This window comes from Tamandua tetradactyla, chromosome 2 (assembly GCF_023851605.1).
Source record: "Tamandua tetradactyla isolate mTamTet1 chromosome 2, mTamTet1.pri, whole genome shotgun sequence".
Classification (NCBI taxonomy): domain Eukaryota; kingdom Metazoa; phylum Chordata; class Mammalia; order Pilosa; family Myrmecophagidae; genus Tamandua; species Tamandua tetradactyla.
The window spans coordinates 123,674,357-123,693,526 of NC_135328.1; the positions used below are offsets into that span (position 1 = coordinate 123,674,357).

The 19,170-nt window shown below is 36.8% G+C and overlaps 1 protein-coding gene and 1 non-coding gene across 19 annotated transcripts in view; one reads left to right on the plus strand and one right to left on the minus strand.

Annotated features, from left to right (window-relative positions):
• Positions 1-19,170, minus strand: part of CDC14B (cell division cycle 14B) — a 158,766-nt gene that overhangs the window by 49,569 nt on the left and 90,027 nt on the right. For all 18 annotated transcript variants that reach the window (XM_077148732.1, XM_077148746.1, XM_077148735.1 and 15 more), the window contains exons 5-9: positions 11,848-11,924; positions 6,243-6,309; positions 3,578-3,640; positions 633-720; positions 98-328 (exon numbers count right to left, since the gene is read on the minus strand). In XM_077148732.1, the coding sequence (XP_077004847.1) occupies positions 98-328; positions 633-720; positions 3,578-3,640; positions 6,243-6,309; positions 11,848-11,924 (526 nt within the window). The remainder of the gene's footprint in view (positions 1-97; positions 329-632; positions 721-3,577; positions 3,641-6,242; positions 6,310-11,847; positions 11,925-19,170) is intronic.
• Positions 13,852-13,956, plus strand: LOC143675321 (U6 spliceosomal RNA). Its single transcript, XR_013171552.1, has one exon. It is a non-coding gene; the product is annotated as a U6 spliceosomal RNA (small nuclear RNA).

The window sequence follows — 19,170 nt, forward strand, 5'->3', positions numbered from 1 at the left end:
TGTTCTGGCATATAGTTGAAATGACTATTATGTGTTTGGCATTGTGTCACATGTGCACATACAAGGTACCGTTCCTTCCCCGAGCCCAGAGACATACCTTTGCAATGCACTGCAATGGCACCCTCAGCATTTTCACAAATGTCCAGAAATTCTTTGACAATGGTGTCAGTAGGGGTGCTGCCATCCGCAAAGAAAAGATCATGGTGATCGAAACCAGCATCCGTAAAGCGTTTGGCATCATACATCTTTTTATTCAGACGAATAATGGTGGAAATATTGTGACTCTTAAAATACGGAATATAAGTTTCAGGAGAATGCTGGTAGTAACCTACATAAAGAAATGCACCAGATCTTGTAAAATTCAGAAAGGAAACAATGGATAATAGTGTTAGTTGTAATAGGGTGGAGACAGCATCTGGAGTGGGGAATGGATGCCTATATGATTATTACTGTAAAAAACAGAATAAAAAGTGTTAAAAGTCAGACAGAATGATGTACTCAAATGACCAAAAATACTTCAACAGTTAAGACTTAAAGCTCAGTTTAACTCTTTGGCCTTTTTCAAAAGAAAGCACAGGATGGGCACTTTCAACAGCAAAAATACACTGGTCCCATTTTCATGTTTGGCATACCACTTTCAAGTCTGGTTCTTGTATGAGGTCCACAGAAGGCAATAAATCGGTCTGGTATTATCCAATTTAAGTCTCCATTTTCTGCTTTCTGCAAAGAGAAGACCAGTACAATTCATTTTTGGACAATCTCTCCCATCTTCTCTTCTCAATACTGAGTCCTTGCAGGACTTCAAATCTATGTGCTTTAGTAACAAAAGCTGTTTATAACCATGAAACAGGAAACTAAAATTTGGCCCGCAAAAAGTATTTCCAGAGAACAGTTAACATCTCCTGGCTCTAAACATTGTCTTATAATGGTGTTATTTTGCTGTGGTAGTCAGCCTTTGGAAAACAAAACTGACTGTTGCTATACAAAATACAGCTACGTACTTGGTTATTTTAGCTGAGTAAATTCTCACTGTACTAGCTGCTAATTAATAAGAAAGCAAGCTTTTCCAGTAAGAGGGATCCATAAGCTTCTGTGTTTTCCCGAATGACTAGCCGTTTTCCAAGATGAACAATTTTGATTCCTTGAATAAACAAGAAAATACTATCTACTAAAGCTGCCAGCTCCTCAAAATTCACTAACTTACTTACATATTTATGGAGACACCTATCAAAAACTTTCACAAAACCCAGCAAGAAATTCAAAACGAAAAGTATACTGAGATCACAATATGTTTGTTCAAAATACATGACTATAAATAGAAACTTAAAACATGTTATTTCTTTTAAGTCTTTTGGATTAAGTTACCATTACAATTATCATAGAATAAATACAGTTGAAATTTGAAGACTAAAGAGAACACATTTCATAAAGAAATGGATCTAGAAAGACTTTTAAGTAGAAAACAGGGGTCACTTGTAATGGAAAAGCAGAGAGTTAGTGATGAAAAAACACGATAAATTACCATTGCAATTGGAGTATATATATGTGCACCTGAGAGTGAGGAAGAAATAACCCAAGAAGTTGCTTAACTTCTACAGGGGCCGGGAAGGTAATTAAAATTACTTGACTTAATTTATCAACTGTAGGGGAATTGGTAAGCCCATGTTCTATGCTAAAAGATCCAAGCAGGAAGGAGGACAAGTGTTGCCAGATGTTCTGATTTTGAAGTGAAACCAGAAATCTTGAATTTTAAATAAGAAACCTGTGATTAGACGTTGGTAACAAGATTTCATTGAATTGCAGATATCACAGATTTTAAGATGTATCCTGAATTCAGAGAAATTAAAATGTGAAAAAATGGGCATCCCATGATGGGCAGCCCAGTAAAATACACCAACAGAAAATTTTAAAATAATCTACATATACTAAACAAATGTGGTCTATAGGCTGACACTCTAGAACTTCTGGGTAAGACAGCTGCCTTTATCTCAATGCAGTTTCACTGAAGGTAAAAGGCATTTTTGAGTGTGTACATTCCCTACCCCAAGTCTCTCTACATTAGTGAGAGGGGAGCTAAGCAGCATCTATATTACTCCTTAATAACACACACACAGGTATCACCGTGCTACACAAAAGGAACAACTGCTGTTTTCAGCAGTTTTGCTTACCTACAAAGATAAGGTACATTTTATATTAAATGTTTAATTTTATTAAAGATAAGCACACATGCAAAAATGTTAGTGAGACTTAAGATGGCAATTAAATATATATTCTATTTCAGAAATAGACTGATTAGAAAGCAGTAAAGACAGGCTTTACCCTAATGAACCACACACTATAATTTTATATCTTCAGTATGTTACAATAACAATTGCTCATAACTATTAACCCAATCTTCAATAAAACAGTTAAAACTTAATAGCTTAAGAAAGCAGTTGTTTTAGAAAATGAATATAAAAGAAAAGATATCTAAGGATTCATGATACAGCTGCATGCACGACTGCCCATGGGATCACCCCTCCAAATTACAGAATGTCTGGCTCAAGATTAATTACCCCAGGAGGATAAACTGTTTCTTAGACAATGTACTGATCTGAAGGTATTCTTGCCTATTAAAAATTGTTAGCATAGCATCTTTTCAGTATCTAATTATCTGGATGGCGGGGTAGTAGAATTAACTATATATTATTTTCAAAACTAATTTTATAAACGTTGAAGTCACCTGTGGTTTTGCCAGCTTGGAATCTTCCTTTTTTTCACTATATGGTTTGACAGGGGTGACCCCAGCACCCCAGTTTCTGGGATGGTTACAACACTAGGTCAGATCAGAATGTCTCATGCCTTCTCCCCCTTACCCTCAAACATGGATTGGTTCACAGACTGGCACATGACCCTTATAAGGCCAATGAGAGGCATTCCCGGGTCATCGGCTGGAGCTAAGAGCGCTTTCTTTCCGATGAGCTCGCTCGGCTGGTAGATCAAAGCTGCAGGCAGCAATCTCTGCCAATATGGGGAGAGCTGGCCTGAGAACAAAGCCAGCTTCAGCTCAATTTCTGAGCATCTGAATCCAGTCAAGGTACGCCTGAGGTCATACCTGCTCCTGGACTTTTCATTTCATGTAGGCCAATATACATTTGCCCCTTTTGACTGAGGCCATTTGTGTTTAGTTTCTGTAACTTGCAACCAGAGCGTACTGACTTAATAAAAGCTGAAGTATTTTCCAGGAGTAACTGCACGTATGTTATTGACCATTTACTAAACCAGTTCTCATCAGACCCTGTGCTAATGGGGTTTTACAGACATTATCTCAATCATCCTATGAAAATCATTAATACTTAAAGAATTTAAATTAAATGTTAGGAAAAATGCCCAGGAGTACACTCAATCACTCTCAATCATTCTGGAAAGATGCATCAAATGGCCACAAAGAACTGTGACTGGAGAAATGGGGTCAGGAGATGAAAAATGTGATTTTTAAAATTTTATATATATCTAAATTGTTTGATTTTTTTAAAACAAAAGAGTATTACTTCTGTAAGTAAAACAAAAGTTTAAAATATTATTTATGAAAACTTACTTCATAGTGTTCATATTCATCAAGGTTAAATGAGCTGAAATTAAGGAAGCCATATTGCATTGCCTGAAATAAAAAGTTTTGAGAATAAACTGCATATAAGGAAACAATTTCCAATCTAAGAAAAATATCACCATATTTAGCTACTCTCCCATGAACAGTTTTCTTATAAAGTAAGTTATGCATTTTAAATGCTTCCATTATCTGAAAAATTAGTTATAACTATTTATTCTAAAGAGATATGATTTTGGATTTATCATCCTAGCCATGCATAGCTAAATAATCTTATCTTCAGACCAATCTTACTAGCTTATCATCAAACCATTCATATGTTTAAAATTCAGAATTGTATGTTACAATGTACAGCTCAGTGCTGTCTATATAAAAAATACTGAAGAGGAAAGAAACCATGTGATTTTTCCTGAACAATGTTATACACTTTATAAATATCTTCCCTTTCAAATTCTTTTGAAAAATTGGTCATGAATTAAGAAATTAATGGTCCCTGTATTAAAGACTCCAGAGATCAATACTAAAATACAAATTTTTAGAAAAAATAAATTCTTTCCATAAGGAAAGTACGTAAATTTTCTATTCTATACTGTAGCACCACTCTGAGTTACAAAAGGCAGATGATGCTAACGTGAAATAAGCAGACCACCTATATCTGAGACAAGGACAAACAGAGCTGGCAGCATCTGAGAAGTGTTCTCCTTGCTCACTAATCACTGAGCCAGACAGTATATAAGCAAGAATTCTTAGTCAACAAGAAATCTTAGTGCTGAAGGGGGTGACCCTATAAATCCAATTTTGAAAATTTAAATTATCACGATATAAATGTAAAATAGGAAGGCTAAAATACCAACAACAATGACACAAACCTTCATTTAAAAAATATGATTATTCAAGCAGTAATTCCAAGACAAAATCCAAGATTAATTTTATTTCTTTGAATTAAAAAACACTCAATATGGTGCATGATATGTGGACTAGAGATTTCCTAACAAAATAATACAATAAAATGTAGATTAAAGGCAATTTCTATTTTCCTTTTAATTTCACAAGAAGATCCTACTGATAGTAGATAAAATTAAAACAAAAATTACATTTATAAATGTTTCCTATATGCACTAATACGAGAAATCAGTAATAAATAAGTAATACTAAAACTGAAGATCAGCAGCTGTTGACCCGTGAGTAAAATAAATATAACTAAAAAGGTAACCTATAATACCAGCTTAACTCGAATTTGGGTGCAATATTGGATAACAACCCAAGCCAAGAAATAACAACAGATCCTGCTGTAGTGCTGATGAAAACCACTATAACAGACCATTTCCAAGCTCCTCAGAATTCTTCCTCTCTTTTCTATTAAAGGTGATGGAGGTGGAAAGAAGAAAGCCCGAGCAGGACAAATGTGCTTACCTACATTACCTGGGGGGCAGGCAAATGCGACTGGGACGCGCCTTTTATACCTGCCACCCTTCTGTCCAGCAACTGCCTAAGCTGAGGCCTCGCTGAGCAAACTTGACGTCTGTAGCAAGTACCTCAACCAGCGCTGTACCACATCAAGTCACTCTACTCAAATTCAAAAAAATAAAGTTCCCATACCTTATTGCCTGATACAGGAAAAAATAGTATACTAGTTAGTCTCTGAATTCATAGACTAATTAGTCCTCTCGTTTCAAAATCCAACACTGCTGTCAGTATTCCCAGGAAGTCACCATGTTACATTATTATCTCAAAAAAATAAACTTGGGTTCCTTCTGCCTCTGAACCTCCGAAAGTCATATAGAACTTGAGATGCTGTTGAAGGTTTATCTGATCCACTGGCTAGTGATTTACAATTCGAGTGTCTCGTGCCACTCTGAGATTCAATAAAGGTACTAGAGAATGTGTTATAAGCAGGCCCTGCTGCACTGCACAATTCCAGGGTACCGTGTTTCTTTAGAATATGATGGGAAGGGTGATGATCCCTGGAGTCAAAACAGCAGCCCTGGTTTTAACACACAGGAGTTATTTTAAAATAGCTTTTTGGGGGGCGGGGGTGTGGGGGGGTGATGGCACACGGTCCAGGATTTGAACCTGGGTCTCCAGCATGGAAGGCGAGTATTCTACCACTGAACGACCCATGTCCCCTTAGCTTTCATAAACAGTAGTGACCCACCTAGTTTTATATGGAACCTTGTAACAAACTAACAAGCTGTTCAAATTCTTCTGCTGAACTAAAAAGTATCTGAAAGCTTGAAGGTAAAACAACTAGAGTTTGACAGTGACATAGTCTGTTGTAAGTAGTATTGTGGGAATCAGACATATAAAATAGATAAGTAAAAGAGAACTTGGAAACCAACAATTTATTTACTTTTTGTTTTTCTCTCAAAACTGACTCTGGATTCAGAACCCTAATTACATAACTGCCTCTTAGTTAAAGGTTTTTTAAGTGGCTTTCTCCTCAATTCATGCAGAGAAGCACTAAGAGATTCAGAATGAACTGCTTCCTGGTTTGGCATCATTTGAACATTAAGGAGGAAATGGAGAACCTCTAGATTCAAATACTTCTTGGAAGAAATCCTAATAAACAGATTTTTGAGATGGATGGCCTAAACTTTGCTTAGATTATAAGTTAGTTCCCCAACACAACACAGGGAACATGCTATGCATCACTTACCTTCTTTACTGCATGAAAACAGTCAAGAAGTGTAATATAAAAATTGCAACTTCCATAGGCAGCATCTCTGAAATTCCAAAAACATTGAAATACTAAACACAGTTTCATTTTTGCAGCAAATTTAACTCAAATTAAAAATTTTAGACTTTAAAATCAAACACATAGCCAGAACCATTCTTAAAACAAAACATAAATTAATTGTTTTTGTATATGTTATTTTCACAATTGAAAAACAAAAAATATACACTGACTTTCATTTATAAATAAAAGATAAATTACTGTTATAAGTTTTACTGCAGTTTCTACCTTCACTCCAGTATATAATGTTTTATGGACCTGAATCAATAACAACCACATTCTAAATTTCATATTATCTCTCTGGATCATTTTTTACTTTGACAACTGATCCTCCTTGGTGAGATCAACTAGTCAGTAATACTTACCCCTTCTCCAAAAAGGCAAAGCATGTAGACTGCTTCTTTAAACTGGAAAATACCCTCAAACTATTTCCAAGAAAAATCACTTTTTAATTCTGTGTATATGTATTTGTCTGTGAGGACATGCATGCACGTGTGTGTGTATATCTACCCAAGTAGAAAAAAAATACTGGGAAAACAACGTAACATTTGAAATACTAGATGGCAAGCTAAAAAGCATTTTGTTCCTCTCACTGTGTTAAGACTTTTAACAATTTTACTAGATGACTTCTTTCTGATTCTTCAGGGACAAGTGAACCAATAAAATGATAGGAACTGGAGTCCATTACCTTTGTTAGAATCACTCTACCTCTACAAAACAGACAAGATTCAATTAAGTCACCACAGCTCTCAGGAAAGTGCTTAAATCAGTTTACAGACAATGCCATCTAAACACTGTATTAATACTTAACAGTTAACGCTGACAAACCTCAACATCTGATAAAATCTTGTCCAGGAAAAAGGGACTCCCCTCACCCACCCTGCTTCTCCTTTTAGGCTAACTTGAGCCATTACAAAACGAAATTTTTTGGAATTAGGCAAAATATAAATTAATTATGAGTGCCTATCTGAACGGTCCCTAGGTGGGCCAGTGTTATTATTAGAGCCTCCATCAAGTGCCCATCTGGGCTGGGTTTTCACACCCTGCTAGTTCTTACATGAACAATTAAAGTGTACATTTTTAACTCTTAATTCCTGCCCAAACCTTGAGGAGGAAATTGTCAAAGACTGCTAAATATAGCAGCATTAAACTAATAATGAGGCAAAGACAAGGGATCGTTGTTTTCAGCTAAAACAGTGTGAGATGTTACTGTGAATTGTTAGAATGTCTGAAATAGGCTGGTCTTTTTTATTTTACAAGGAAATAAGCTCTGGAGTTATAAACTTCAACAGACTGAAAGTTTCTCAACGATTTCACTGGTTTTAAAATTCCCAGTGTTTGACATAAAATAGAAATCCGATAAACATTTGTTAGAAAAAAACGACTAAATGAAAGAACGAGGCTTGAGCTCAAATAGGAAGGTCACGAGGACGACTGTATACATGGTCGTCTAACACGCCTTTTCTGTTCTGTGACATTCTTGCTAAAAAATTCTCCTCCAAGAGCTAGTAAAGATTCTCTATCCTATCGAGGAAATCAACTTCATTAATAATTAATTAGCAATATTCAGAAAGGAGAAAAACAAAATGACCTGCAGCAGTGATTCTAAATCTGGGGATTTAACAGGACGCCAGGGTGACTATGTGTTGTATACAACTCAACAGAAATGCTTGCTCTGTATACATAATTTTTAATGATGTCAAGTATTACGTATTTTAGATAAAGAACCCAAGGCACGAAAGTGAAGTATTTTAGCCTAATCCAAAATCAAAATTATCAGTGGAAATCAGATGAGCTCTCAAATTGCACCCCAACGTTTTCATCATGTTTTCCAAATTAAATACTAGTGTTAACGTCTTAAGCTACTGGTACTTCTTTTCCTAGCAAAGTCACGTTGATTCAGTCTCTGTGATAACTTGGTCTATTTGTGTGACACATGTTATGAGAACCTACTACGGATCAAGCAGTGCTCTATTTAGTGTTCAACAAGCCCTGAGATAGCCTAGGCTAAGTTTTTGCTTCATACACCACATCTGACTATAAGAAGAACCTGTTTCTTTATTCAATCATGTTAATTTCATGATCATCTCCAACTTTAAACATAACTGTATCTTGCTTCTCCCCACGTGAAACCACTGGGTTTTGTCAAGCTGGCAAAATAGCAGCTATGAATGTAGATGTGAGCCTTTGTGGCAGGGGAGAAAACCATCACTTAGATAATTTAACAAACGTAGAAAAGCAGATGAGAACCAATGAAGGGTTCTGCTTAGGAACTGCGAAACAACATCAAATGGTAGTTTTAAAAAAATAGCAGCTCTCATAACAGCTTTTATTCATAATAGCCCCGAACTGCAAAATAAACAAATTTCTACAAAAGCAGAAAGGACAAATAAATCGTGTTCATAGAAAGGACTGCTACAAAAGCAATAAAAACAATGAGCTGCTGGTACATGCCACAACATGGATAAATCTCACAGACATTATGTATTAAAGGAGCCAAGTATCAGCTCCCCAAAATGCATACTTAAGGATTTCATTTATATGAAGTAGAAGACAAGCAAAACTAATTGATGGTGGTATAAGTCACAGTAGCAGTTACACGGGGGTGGCTAAACTGGAAAGAAGGAGGAGGGAAGCTTCTGGGGGTGCTGACAATGTTCTCTATTTTGAAATAGATGGTAGTTATATACAAATGTAAATATTTATTGGGCTATATACTTACAATGAGTGTTTTTATTGTAAGTAAGTTGCATGTCAATTAAAAAAGGAAAAGAATAAATGCTCAACAAATGAGCACGAGGCACTATACAAAAGATTTTATAGGAAGGATGTCGTTTGCCCTCACAACCTCATTAGGCAGATACTATTATAATTCCCAATTACAGACTAGGAGACCAAGCTCTAAGAGGTTTATAAATAAGTAAAGGATCAGAGAGCTATTATTGGTGAGCTGAGAGTCAAAATCCCATCTGTCTGACATCAACAGCAAAGCTATAAACTATGAATATTATCTTTGAAGAAAATAAAAAGACAGAAAAATCAACTAAGAATCAAAGTTGAAAGTTGTAATAAAATCACCGAAGAATAGAAAGCATCTGCTCTTTACAACAATGATCCTAATGTATCAAGAAAATGCTGAATTACATTTTATATTTTTTCCTTTAAAAAGGCACAGAATTATTTAATATCATTCAAAATAAATCTTATACGTCAATAGATTTTAAATTCAGCACTTAAAGAATTACATCTAAATTGAATTATATCTAATTAAGTATTGCTATAGAACATAAAAAAGCTATTAACTGTAATTGAATGCTATTTCTGCACAACCCCTTGTTGGCACTAATTTAGTAGCAGTTGAAGTTATTCTATGCACTTGAGGTGGCAAGCATAAAAAGATTGTAACGTACTTTATACCAAAATATTATACCAGGTTTCATTAATAACAACTGGCCTACTTTCTAATTAGCAGTATTTTACTGTTCTATGAAATAGTATAACCTAAGAAGCACCAGATTTTTAAATTTGTAATCTGCCATAAGCCAATACTTTTGAAAAAGTCAATAAATGATATACAATAATATAACACTGCATTGTTACATACCTACAATAATGCAGTATTTTATTTTTATAAAATACAACAGAAGAGAATTACTGAAAAAGGGTGGGGGGTAATACAACAAAATACAAGTCCAAATTCTTTTATTACCTGATTGAACAGAAATAAAATTATCAAATTGCGATCTCTAAAATTTTACTCTCAACTTCTATACCTATACTGGCACAGGCTGGTAACAAAAAATTTGCACACAGATACCAGCCCACAGACCACATTTTAAAAAACACCACTTTCGCGAAACCCCATATTTGGCACCTATGACTGAAGAGATTCAAACGCCACAAATCTGAGGTGTTCTTTTAGAGAATTACTAACAGATGTTCCTGGGACAAGATGTATCTAACCTCCTTTCTCAGTGCCAAACTCAATAGTTTTAAACATAGGTATAGCAATAAGCAAGGTTTACTCTTGTTTCCCGTGACTGTATTTAAATGAATGCAAAAAACACTTTTCTCACACAGTCCTTACTTGTATTATGTGGAATGTGTGAGCACATTCTTATTTCAGGATCTTGTATTATTTCAATATCTTGTATTAACTTCAAGAATGACACTATCATGAAGTTCACCATTATAAACAAGAGTTCTGTAGAACAAAATTATCACCATACATCAATGTGCTTCTGACTTAGGTACTGCAAATATAAAGCATTTTTCCTAAAGGAAGTATATGGCTGCATAAGTTGAGAAGAATGGAATATTCTTCAGTTTAGAAAAACATTTACTTCATTCTCTTTCCTTTCCAACTCAAACAACAGAATACTTAAGATGATCCATGAGCTCAGAAAAAAAGGGATGATGGTAGGTTCAAAGCAATTCCTCTAATTCGTTAACTCACTAACATACAGCCTTTAGTGCAATTATTATTCTTGACCTCTACAGAGTCATAACAGATCTATCTCATGGAATAACAGAGTTATTAATAGGGAGATTTTGTCTATATTAAGAAGAACCACCCCAAAGTTCATCTACAAGGAACTTAAAAACCTCACACTTTAAAAGCAAGGCCAGATCTTTAAAATTGGGCATTCAAGATATATGCAACAATTGTAAAACAATAAACTAATTTTATGAATGGAAAAAAAGGCAATATTGAAAATTATTAACATGGTATGTAATAAGGTAAATGATTTCACACATCTATTATACATTAAGATCACACAAGTATTTGGATTATATAGCTAAGACAAGTACTTTGATGAACAGGTAGAAAAACTTTTAGAACTTAATTTTCAGAAAAAGAAAAAAAGGACACTTTTTTGGTAAGTCTGAAATAAGGACTTCACCCATTTATATAAAGACATTATCTACCATCTCTGTATCACAGCATTTGGACTGTTTCTTCTGGTAGTGGTGCTACATTAGCAAACTCACCTAACTATCTCTGCTACTCCTGAAAAGTAGGGTAAAATGAATTCTTCTTTATTAAGAAACTTATTTAACACATCATAAGCCACTCCCCAGTGATGGTTTACTCAGGATTCTCAAAAGAACACAAAGTATAGTTTCTATCAATCTGTCTCATGGAGTAACCCCATGGGAGGTTCTACGGAGTTATTTATAGAGAGATCTTGTCTATTATTAAGTGGTTCTCACCAGGGATGATTTTGCCACTCAGAAGACATTCTGGTTTTGTCAACTGTTTAGTTCTGTTTGTGGGGGGTGGGGGTGGGGGGCGAGGCTGTCACCCTAGTGGGCAGAGGCCAACGATGTTGCTAAACATTTAATATGCACAGAGCAATTCCACAAAAATGTCAATAGTGTTACTCTGAGAAACGTAGACCTACAGCATTATCTGTTGCCACCCTGAAATGACCATTTACCAGGTCTTCTTTTTTCAGAAACTACTACCAAGAAATTCTGGTAAGAGTTTAATTAAATTAATCTACTATATTATTCTTACATTTACCTGAAAGGAATATAAGACGTATCTCCAAACATTAATATTCTACATGCTTCTTCTGGAGTTCTCCCCAAATATATAACCTACATTTGAAAAGAGAAGAAAAAGGCAATTTACTTCTAAGTGAACACATAGTACAGTTGCGATGAAGTGAGGTTAGTATGGTTTAATTGGTGAATCTTGGCTATCCAGGAAATATATCCCCTTTCAGAAAGAAAATAGCTACCATCAAAAGCAACATAACTTTAGCTTTGCTCTGTATGTTATTATTTTAGGAATACAGCATTTATTTTGCCCTAAAAATACTTACGATAATCTATTTATGAAGAAACATTAATTTGAAAATTTATTCAATCCCCAGCCAAAGCTTATAAAGAATATTTTAATTACTTAAGGTAATCTATTTAAGTGTTAAAGTGGGATGGGACTCTTACTCCCAAGGGTGTGAATCTCCCTGGAAATGTGGGACAGAAAGCCTGGGCTAAGACAGGACCTGGCATCGAGAGACTGAGAAAGCCTTCTTGACCAAAAGGGGGAGGAGCAAAATGACACAAAGTTTCAGTGGCTGAGAGATTTCAAACACAGCCGAGGTTATCCTGAAGGTTATTCTTACACACTATATACATATTCCTTTTTAGTTTATGGTGTATTGATTAGAGTGGCTGGAGGGAAGTACCTGAAACTGCTGAGCTGTGTTCCAGTAGTCCAGATTCTTGAAAACAATCGTGTAAAGATAAAGTGTTTATACTGTGACTATGTGATTGTGAGAACCTTGTGTCTGATGCTTCTTATATCTAGGGTATGGACAGATGAGTAAAACATGGATAAAATTAAATAAATAAATAAATAATGGGGAGACAAAGGGTAAAATAAATTGGGTGGATGGAAACACTAGTAGTCAATGAGAGGGAGGTGAGAGGGGTATAGTATGTATGAGTTTTTTCTTTTTTCTTTTAATTTCTTTAGCTGGAGTGATACAAATGTTAAAAAAATGATCATGGTGATGAACATTCAACTATGTGATGATACTGTGAGCCACTGATTGTACACCATGTATAAAATGTTTTTATGCCAAGAATATGATTATATGTTAAGTTTTTACAATAAAAATATTAAAATTAAACGTGCATGGGTGGTTCAGTGGTAGAATGCGTGCCTTCCATGCAGGAGACCCAGGTTCGATTCCCAGACCATGCACCACACACCTCCAAAAATTAAAATTAAAAAACAAAACAAAACCTCCAAATTGTTTTGCACATCGGTTACACCGTTTGACATTCCCATCAACAATGAACAACTGTTCCTGCAACTAACCAAGATGAGCCCTGGATCTAGTACAACTTCTACTTCTTAACAATTAAGAAGGAAAAACAGAAGAAATGTAAAGTTATATTCCTCTCTAAGTTCACAAAAGGAAAAGAATTCTCACAGTGATGAGCCATATAAGTAAGTTTGAAGGTGAAATATGGTTACCATTTAATAAAGACTTCCTTACTGTGATGATTAATTTTATGTCAACTTGGCTACTTATGGTGCCAACTGTTCGGTCAAACATTGGCCTAGAGTTAGTAACAGGAGTACAGATATTTTGTAGATGTGATTACCATTTATAATCAGTTTAACTTTAATTAAAGGAGATTACCCTCTATAACATGGCTGGGTCTTCATCCAATCAGCTGAAGGCAAATTACAGGCTTCCAGAGGAAGAAATTCTTCTTTAAGATTATACTATGTACTCTAAGTTTCCAGACTGCTGGCCTACCCTACAGTTTTTTGCCTTACCAGCCCTTACCATTCCATGAGCAATTCCTTAAATAAACCTCTTAATATACAGATAGGCATATATATATCCTGTTGATTTTGTTTCTCTGGAGAACATTAATAAAATTATTAAACACAAAGTGAATGAAGGATGGTTTAACATTAACTCATTAAGTGATTTTCTTAATGATATCATAAAACAATTCTGTTAAAAAAACAGGGACAAAATGCAAATCAAAACCACAAGAGCGCTCACTTTGACAGCCACATACTAAAACTGGAATGACAGAGAACAGGTCACCGTGGCCCCTGCACAAGGATGACAGGCAATTTTGTGAACTGTTTCATATTTTAAAAGAAAAACCAAATGAGACACTACCTCACACCAACAAGAAAGACCACTATAAAAAGGAAAACAGAGTACTGATGAGGAAACAGAGAAAATGGGACTCTATAGTGTGTTTTTGGTAGGAACATACAATGATACAGCCATTGTGGAAAAAGATATGGCAGTTCCACAAAATTAGAGATACATTTAGTTACCACATGACTAGGAAAATTCCACTTCTTCATATATAACCAAGAATTTATAAACAATGTTCATAGCATCATTCATTACTCACAGTAGCAAAAAGGTAGAAACAACCCAAGTGTCCATGAACAAATGAATGGAAAAACAAAATGCGGTACGTACACACAAAGGAATATTATTCAGGCATTAGAAAGAATGAAGTTCTGAGACATACTGCAACATGAAAGAACTGTGAACCCTTTCTGCTCCGTGAAATGAGTAAGACACATAAGGGCAAATTTTGAATGATGCCACTTATAAGAAGTATCTAAAAAACATCAAATCCACAGAGACAGAAAAGTATCTTAGAGGTTATCAGGAAATGAAGTGAGGGGAGTGGGGGTATGTTTGGCAGAAATGTAAAGTGTGCGAACAAAATTAAATACTTTTTAAAAAAAGGACAACGAATCTTGAGAAAAGGCATTCAATATATAATCATCTACAAATATTAACTGAGGGAACTGAGGATACAATGAGGAGTCAGGGATACAGGGAGGAGTGGGGACAACACAAATACAAAAAGCATAACTGCTAAGGCTCATGAAGATAAGACAAATTTAAACCACAACTGTCTGGTAAAAGTATGCCTTAAACAGAAACGGGGCTAACATTGACTTCAAAGTAAAGAGAACCTTTCAGCAAAAAATGAATTACAGGGATAAGAGGAAGTTGACTTTAGAAAAAAAGAAAAAGCTATTGTGTTGCCTATGCTTGGCCATTTCCAGCAGCTCTATGAAGATCTGAAACCAAATAGTTGCTTCAGGTGAGGCAGAAATTTGACATAAAAATGCTAACAGTATTTCCAAGTTATAAAGTGACCCAGTCAACAATAAAAAAATTCAATTAAAAATGGTAATAGAGCTTTTTTCTCCACCGGCGCTCCCGCCGCCATCTAGTCCTCCTCTTCCCCCTTCTCTGCCAGCGCTCCCGCCGCCATCTAGCCCTCCTCTTCCTCTTTCTCCGCCGGCGCTCGCACCGCCATCTAGCCCTCCTCTTCCTCTTTCTCCACCCGCGCTCCCGCCGCCATCTAGCCCTCCTCTTCCTCTTTCTCTGCCAGCGCTCCCACCGCCATCTAGCCCTCCTCTTCCCCCTTCTCTGTCGGCGCTCCCGCCGCCATCTTGCCCTCCTCTTTCCCCTTCTGCTCCGGCGGCTCTCCATCCGCCATCTTATCCTTCCCTATCTTCTCCTACTCCAGCGGCTCTCCAACCACCACTGTGCCCTCTTCCGCCTTCACCGGCTCCTCCACCACCGTCCTCGACAGCCTTGCCATCCTCACCTTTCCTCCTCCAGAACAGCTACTAAGGGAGTAGAAACAATACAGAACAGCTCCCGGAGCCACGACAGAGATCAAAAAGACAGCGTACCCCATCCTGGAACGGCTGACTGGCTGGGAGAACCCGCTCCGGTGAGATCGCCGAGGGGCGCGGGCTTCCCCAGGCCGGGGAGGCAAGCGGCCGGAGTCCCTCCCTTCCTGCTTCCCAGGCCAGCTGGCAGAATTGGATGGGCGGTACCCTCAAGTCGCGGCAGCTGGTGCCCCCACCACGCGAGGCCCCCCGGACCAACTGAGAGAACTGGATCGGAAATCCCCAGGCCGCGGAGAACGGTGACCGAGGGGGTTCCTTCCAAACACGTGACTCCCCGGTCCGGCTGGGAACAGTGCACTCTCCCGGGCTGTGGTAGCTGGCGCCCTCCCTCCACACTTGGCGCCCCGGGCTGACTAGGAAATTCGGACGGGCGCTCTCCTGGGTTGCGGCGGCCGGCGACCTTCCCCGCGTTCGGACCCCCGGGCCGGCTGGCACTCTTCCAAGCCACTTCGGCTGGCGAACCTCCCCCACAGCGAGAGTTTTCCAAAGTTAAAGGACCCACAGCACCTTTTACTGGTGGGTCCCGCAGACAAACGTGTGCCACGAGCGCCACCTACTGGGCAGGATAAGAAAAACAGAACCCACAGATTTCACAGAAAAATCTTTCAACCTGTGGGATCCAACACCCAGGGAAATCTGACTAAATGCCCAGACGCCAGCAGAAGATAACGGATCGCGCTCAGAAAATTGAAATATGGCCCAGTCAAAGGAACAAACCAATAGTTCAAATGAGATACAGGAGCTGAGACAACTAATGCTGAATATACAAACAGAAATGGAAAATCTCTTCAAAAACGAAATCGATAAATTGAGGGAGGACATGAAGAAGACATGGGCTGAACAAAAAGAAGAAATAGAAAAACTGAAAAAACAAATCACAGAACTTAAGGAAGTGAAGGATAAAGTAGAAAAGATGGAAAAAACAATGGATACCTACAACGATAGATTTTAAGAGACAGAAGATAGAATTAGTGATTTGGAGGGTGGCACATCTGAAGTCCAAAAATAAACAGAAACTATCGGGAAAAGAATGGAAAAATTTGAACAGGGTATCAGGGAACTCAAGGACAATATGAACCGCACAAATATACATGTTGTGGGTGTCCCAGAAGGAGAAGAGAAGGGAAAAGGAGGAGAAAAACTAATGGAAGAAATTATCACTGAAAATTTCCCAACTCTTATGAAAGACCTAAAATTACAGATCCAAGAAGTACAGCGTACCCCAAAGAGATTAGACCCAAATAGGCGTTCTCCAAGACACTTACTAGTTAGAATGTCAGAGGTCAAAGAGAAAGAGAGGATCTTGAAAGCAGCAAGAGAAAAACAATCCATCACATACAAGGAAACCCAATAAGACTATGTGTAGATTTCTCGGTAGAAACCATGGAAGCTAGAAGACAGTGGGATGATATATTTAAATTACTAAAAGAGAAAAGTTGCCAACCAAGACTCCTATATCCAGCAAAATTGTCCTTCAAAAATGAGGGAGAAATTAAAACATTCTCAGACAAAAAGTCACTGAGAGAATTTGTGACCAAGAGACCAGCTCTGCAAGAAATACTAAAGGGAGCACTAGAGTCAGATACGAAAAGACAGAAGAGAGAGGTATGGAGAAGAGTGTAGAAAGAAGGAAAGTCAGATATGATATATATAATACAAAAGGCAAAATGGTAGAGGAAAATATTATACAAACAGTAATAACACTAAATGTTAATGGACTGAATTCCCCGATCAAAAGACACAGACTGGCAGAATGGATTAAAAAACATGATCCTTCTATATGCTGTCTACAGGAAACACATCTTAGACCCAAAGATAAACATAGGTTGAAAGTGAAAGGTTGGGAAAAGATATTTCATGCAAATAACAACCAGAAAAGAGCAGGAGTGACTACACTAATATCCAACAAATTAGACTTCAAATGTAAAACAGTTAAAAGAGACAAAGAAGGACACTATATACTAATAAAAGGAATAGTTAAACAAGAAGACATAACAATAATAAATATTTATGCACCAAACCAGAATGCCCCAAAATACGTGAGGAATACACTGCAAACACTGAAAAGGGAAATAGACACATATACCATAATAGTTGGAGACTTCAATTCACCACTCTCATCAATGGACAGAACATCTAGACAGAGGATCAATAAAGAAATAGAGAATCTGAATATTACTATAAATGAGCTAGACTTAACAGACATTTATAGGACATTACATCCCACAACAGCAGGATGCACCTTTTTTTCAAGTGCTCATGGATCATTCTCAAAGATAGACCATATGCTGGGTCACAAAGCAAGTCTTAACAAATTTAAAAAGATTGAAATCATACACAACACTTTCTCGGATCATAAAGGAATGAAGTTGGAAATCAATAATAGGCGGAGTGCCAGAAAATTCACAAATACGTGGAGGCTCAACAACACACTCTTAAACAACAAGTGGGTCAAAGAAGAAATTGCAAGAGAAATTAGTTAATACCTCGAGGCTAATGAAAATGAATACACAACATATCAAAACTTATGGGACGCAGCAAAGGCAGTGCTAAGAGGGAAATTTATTGCCCTAAATGCCTATATCAGAAAAGAAGAAAAGGCAAAAATGCACGAATTAACTGTCCACTTGGAAGAACTGGAGAAAGATCAGCAAACTAATCCCAAAGCAAGCAAAAGGAGAGAAATAACAAAGATTAGAGCAGAAATAAATGAAATTGAAAACATGAAAACATTCAGAAAATCAATAAGACCAGAAGTTGGTTCTATAAGAAAATCAATAAGATTGATGGGTCCTTAGCAAGACTGACAAAAAGAAGAAGAGAGAGGATGCAAATAAATAAGATCAGAAATGGAAGAGGAGACATAACTACTGACCTCACAGAAATAAAGGAGGTAATAACAGGATACTATGAACAACTTTACGCTAATAAATACAACAATTTAGATGAAATGGACGGGTTCCTGGAAAGACATGAACAACCAACTTTGACTCAAGAAGAAACAGATGACCTCAACAAACCAATCACAAGTAAAGAAATTGAATCAGTCATTCAAAACCTTCCCAAAAAGAAAAAGTCCAGGACCAGATGGCTTCATATGTGAATTCTATCCAACATTCCAGAAAGAATTAGTACCAACTCTCCTCAAACTCTTCAAAAAAATCGAAGTGGAGGGAAAACTACCTAATTCATTCTATGAAACCAACATCACCCTCATACCAAAACCAGGCAAAGATATTACAAAAAAAGAAAACTACAGACCAATCTAATGAATATAGATGCAAAAATCCTCAATAAAATTCTAGCAAATCGTATCCAACAACACATTAAAAGAATTATACATCATGACCAAGTAGGATTCATCCCAGGTATGCAAGGATGGTTCAACATAAGAAAATCAATTAATGTAATACACCATATCAACAAATCAAAGCAGAAAAATCACATGATCATCTCAATTGATGCAGAGAAGGCATTTGACAAGATTCAACATCCTTTCCTGCTGAAAACACTTCAAAAGATAGGAATACAAGGGAACTTCCTTAAAATGATAGAGGGAATATATGAAAAACCCACAGCTAATATCATCCTCAATGGGGAAAAATTGAAAACTTTCCCCCTAAGATCAGGAAC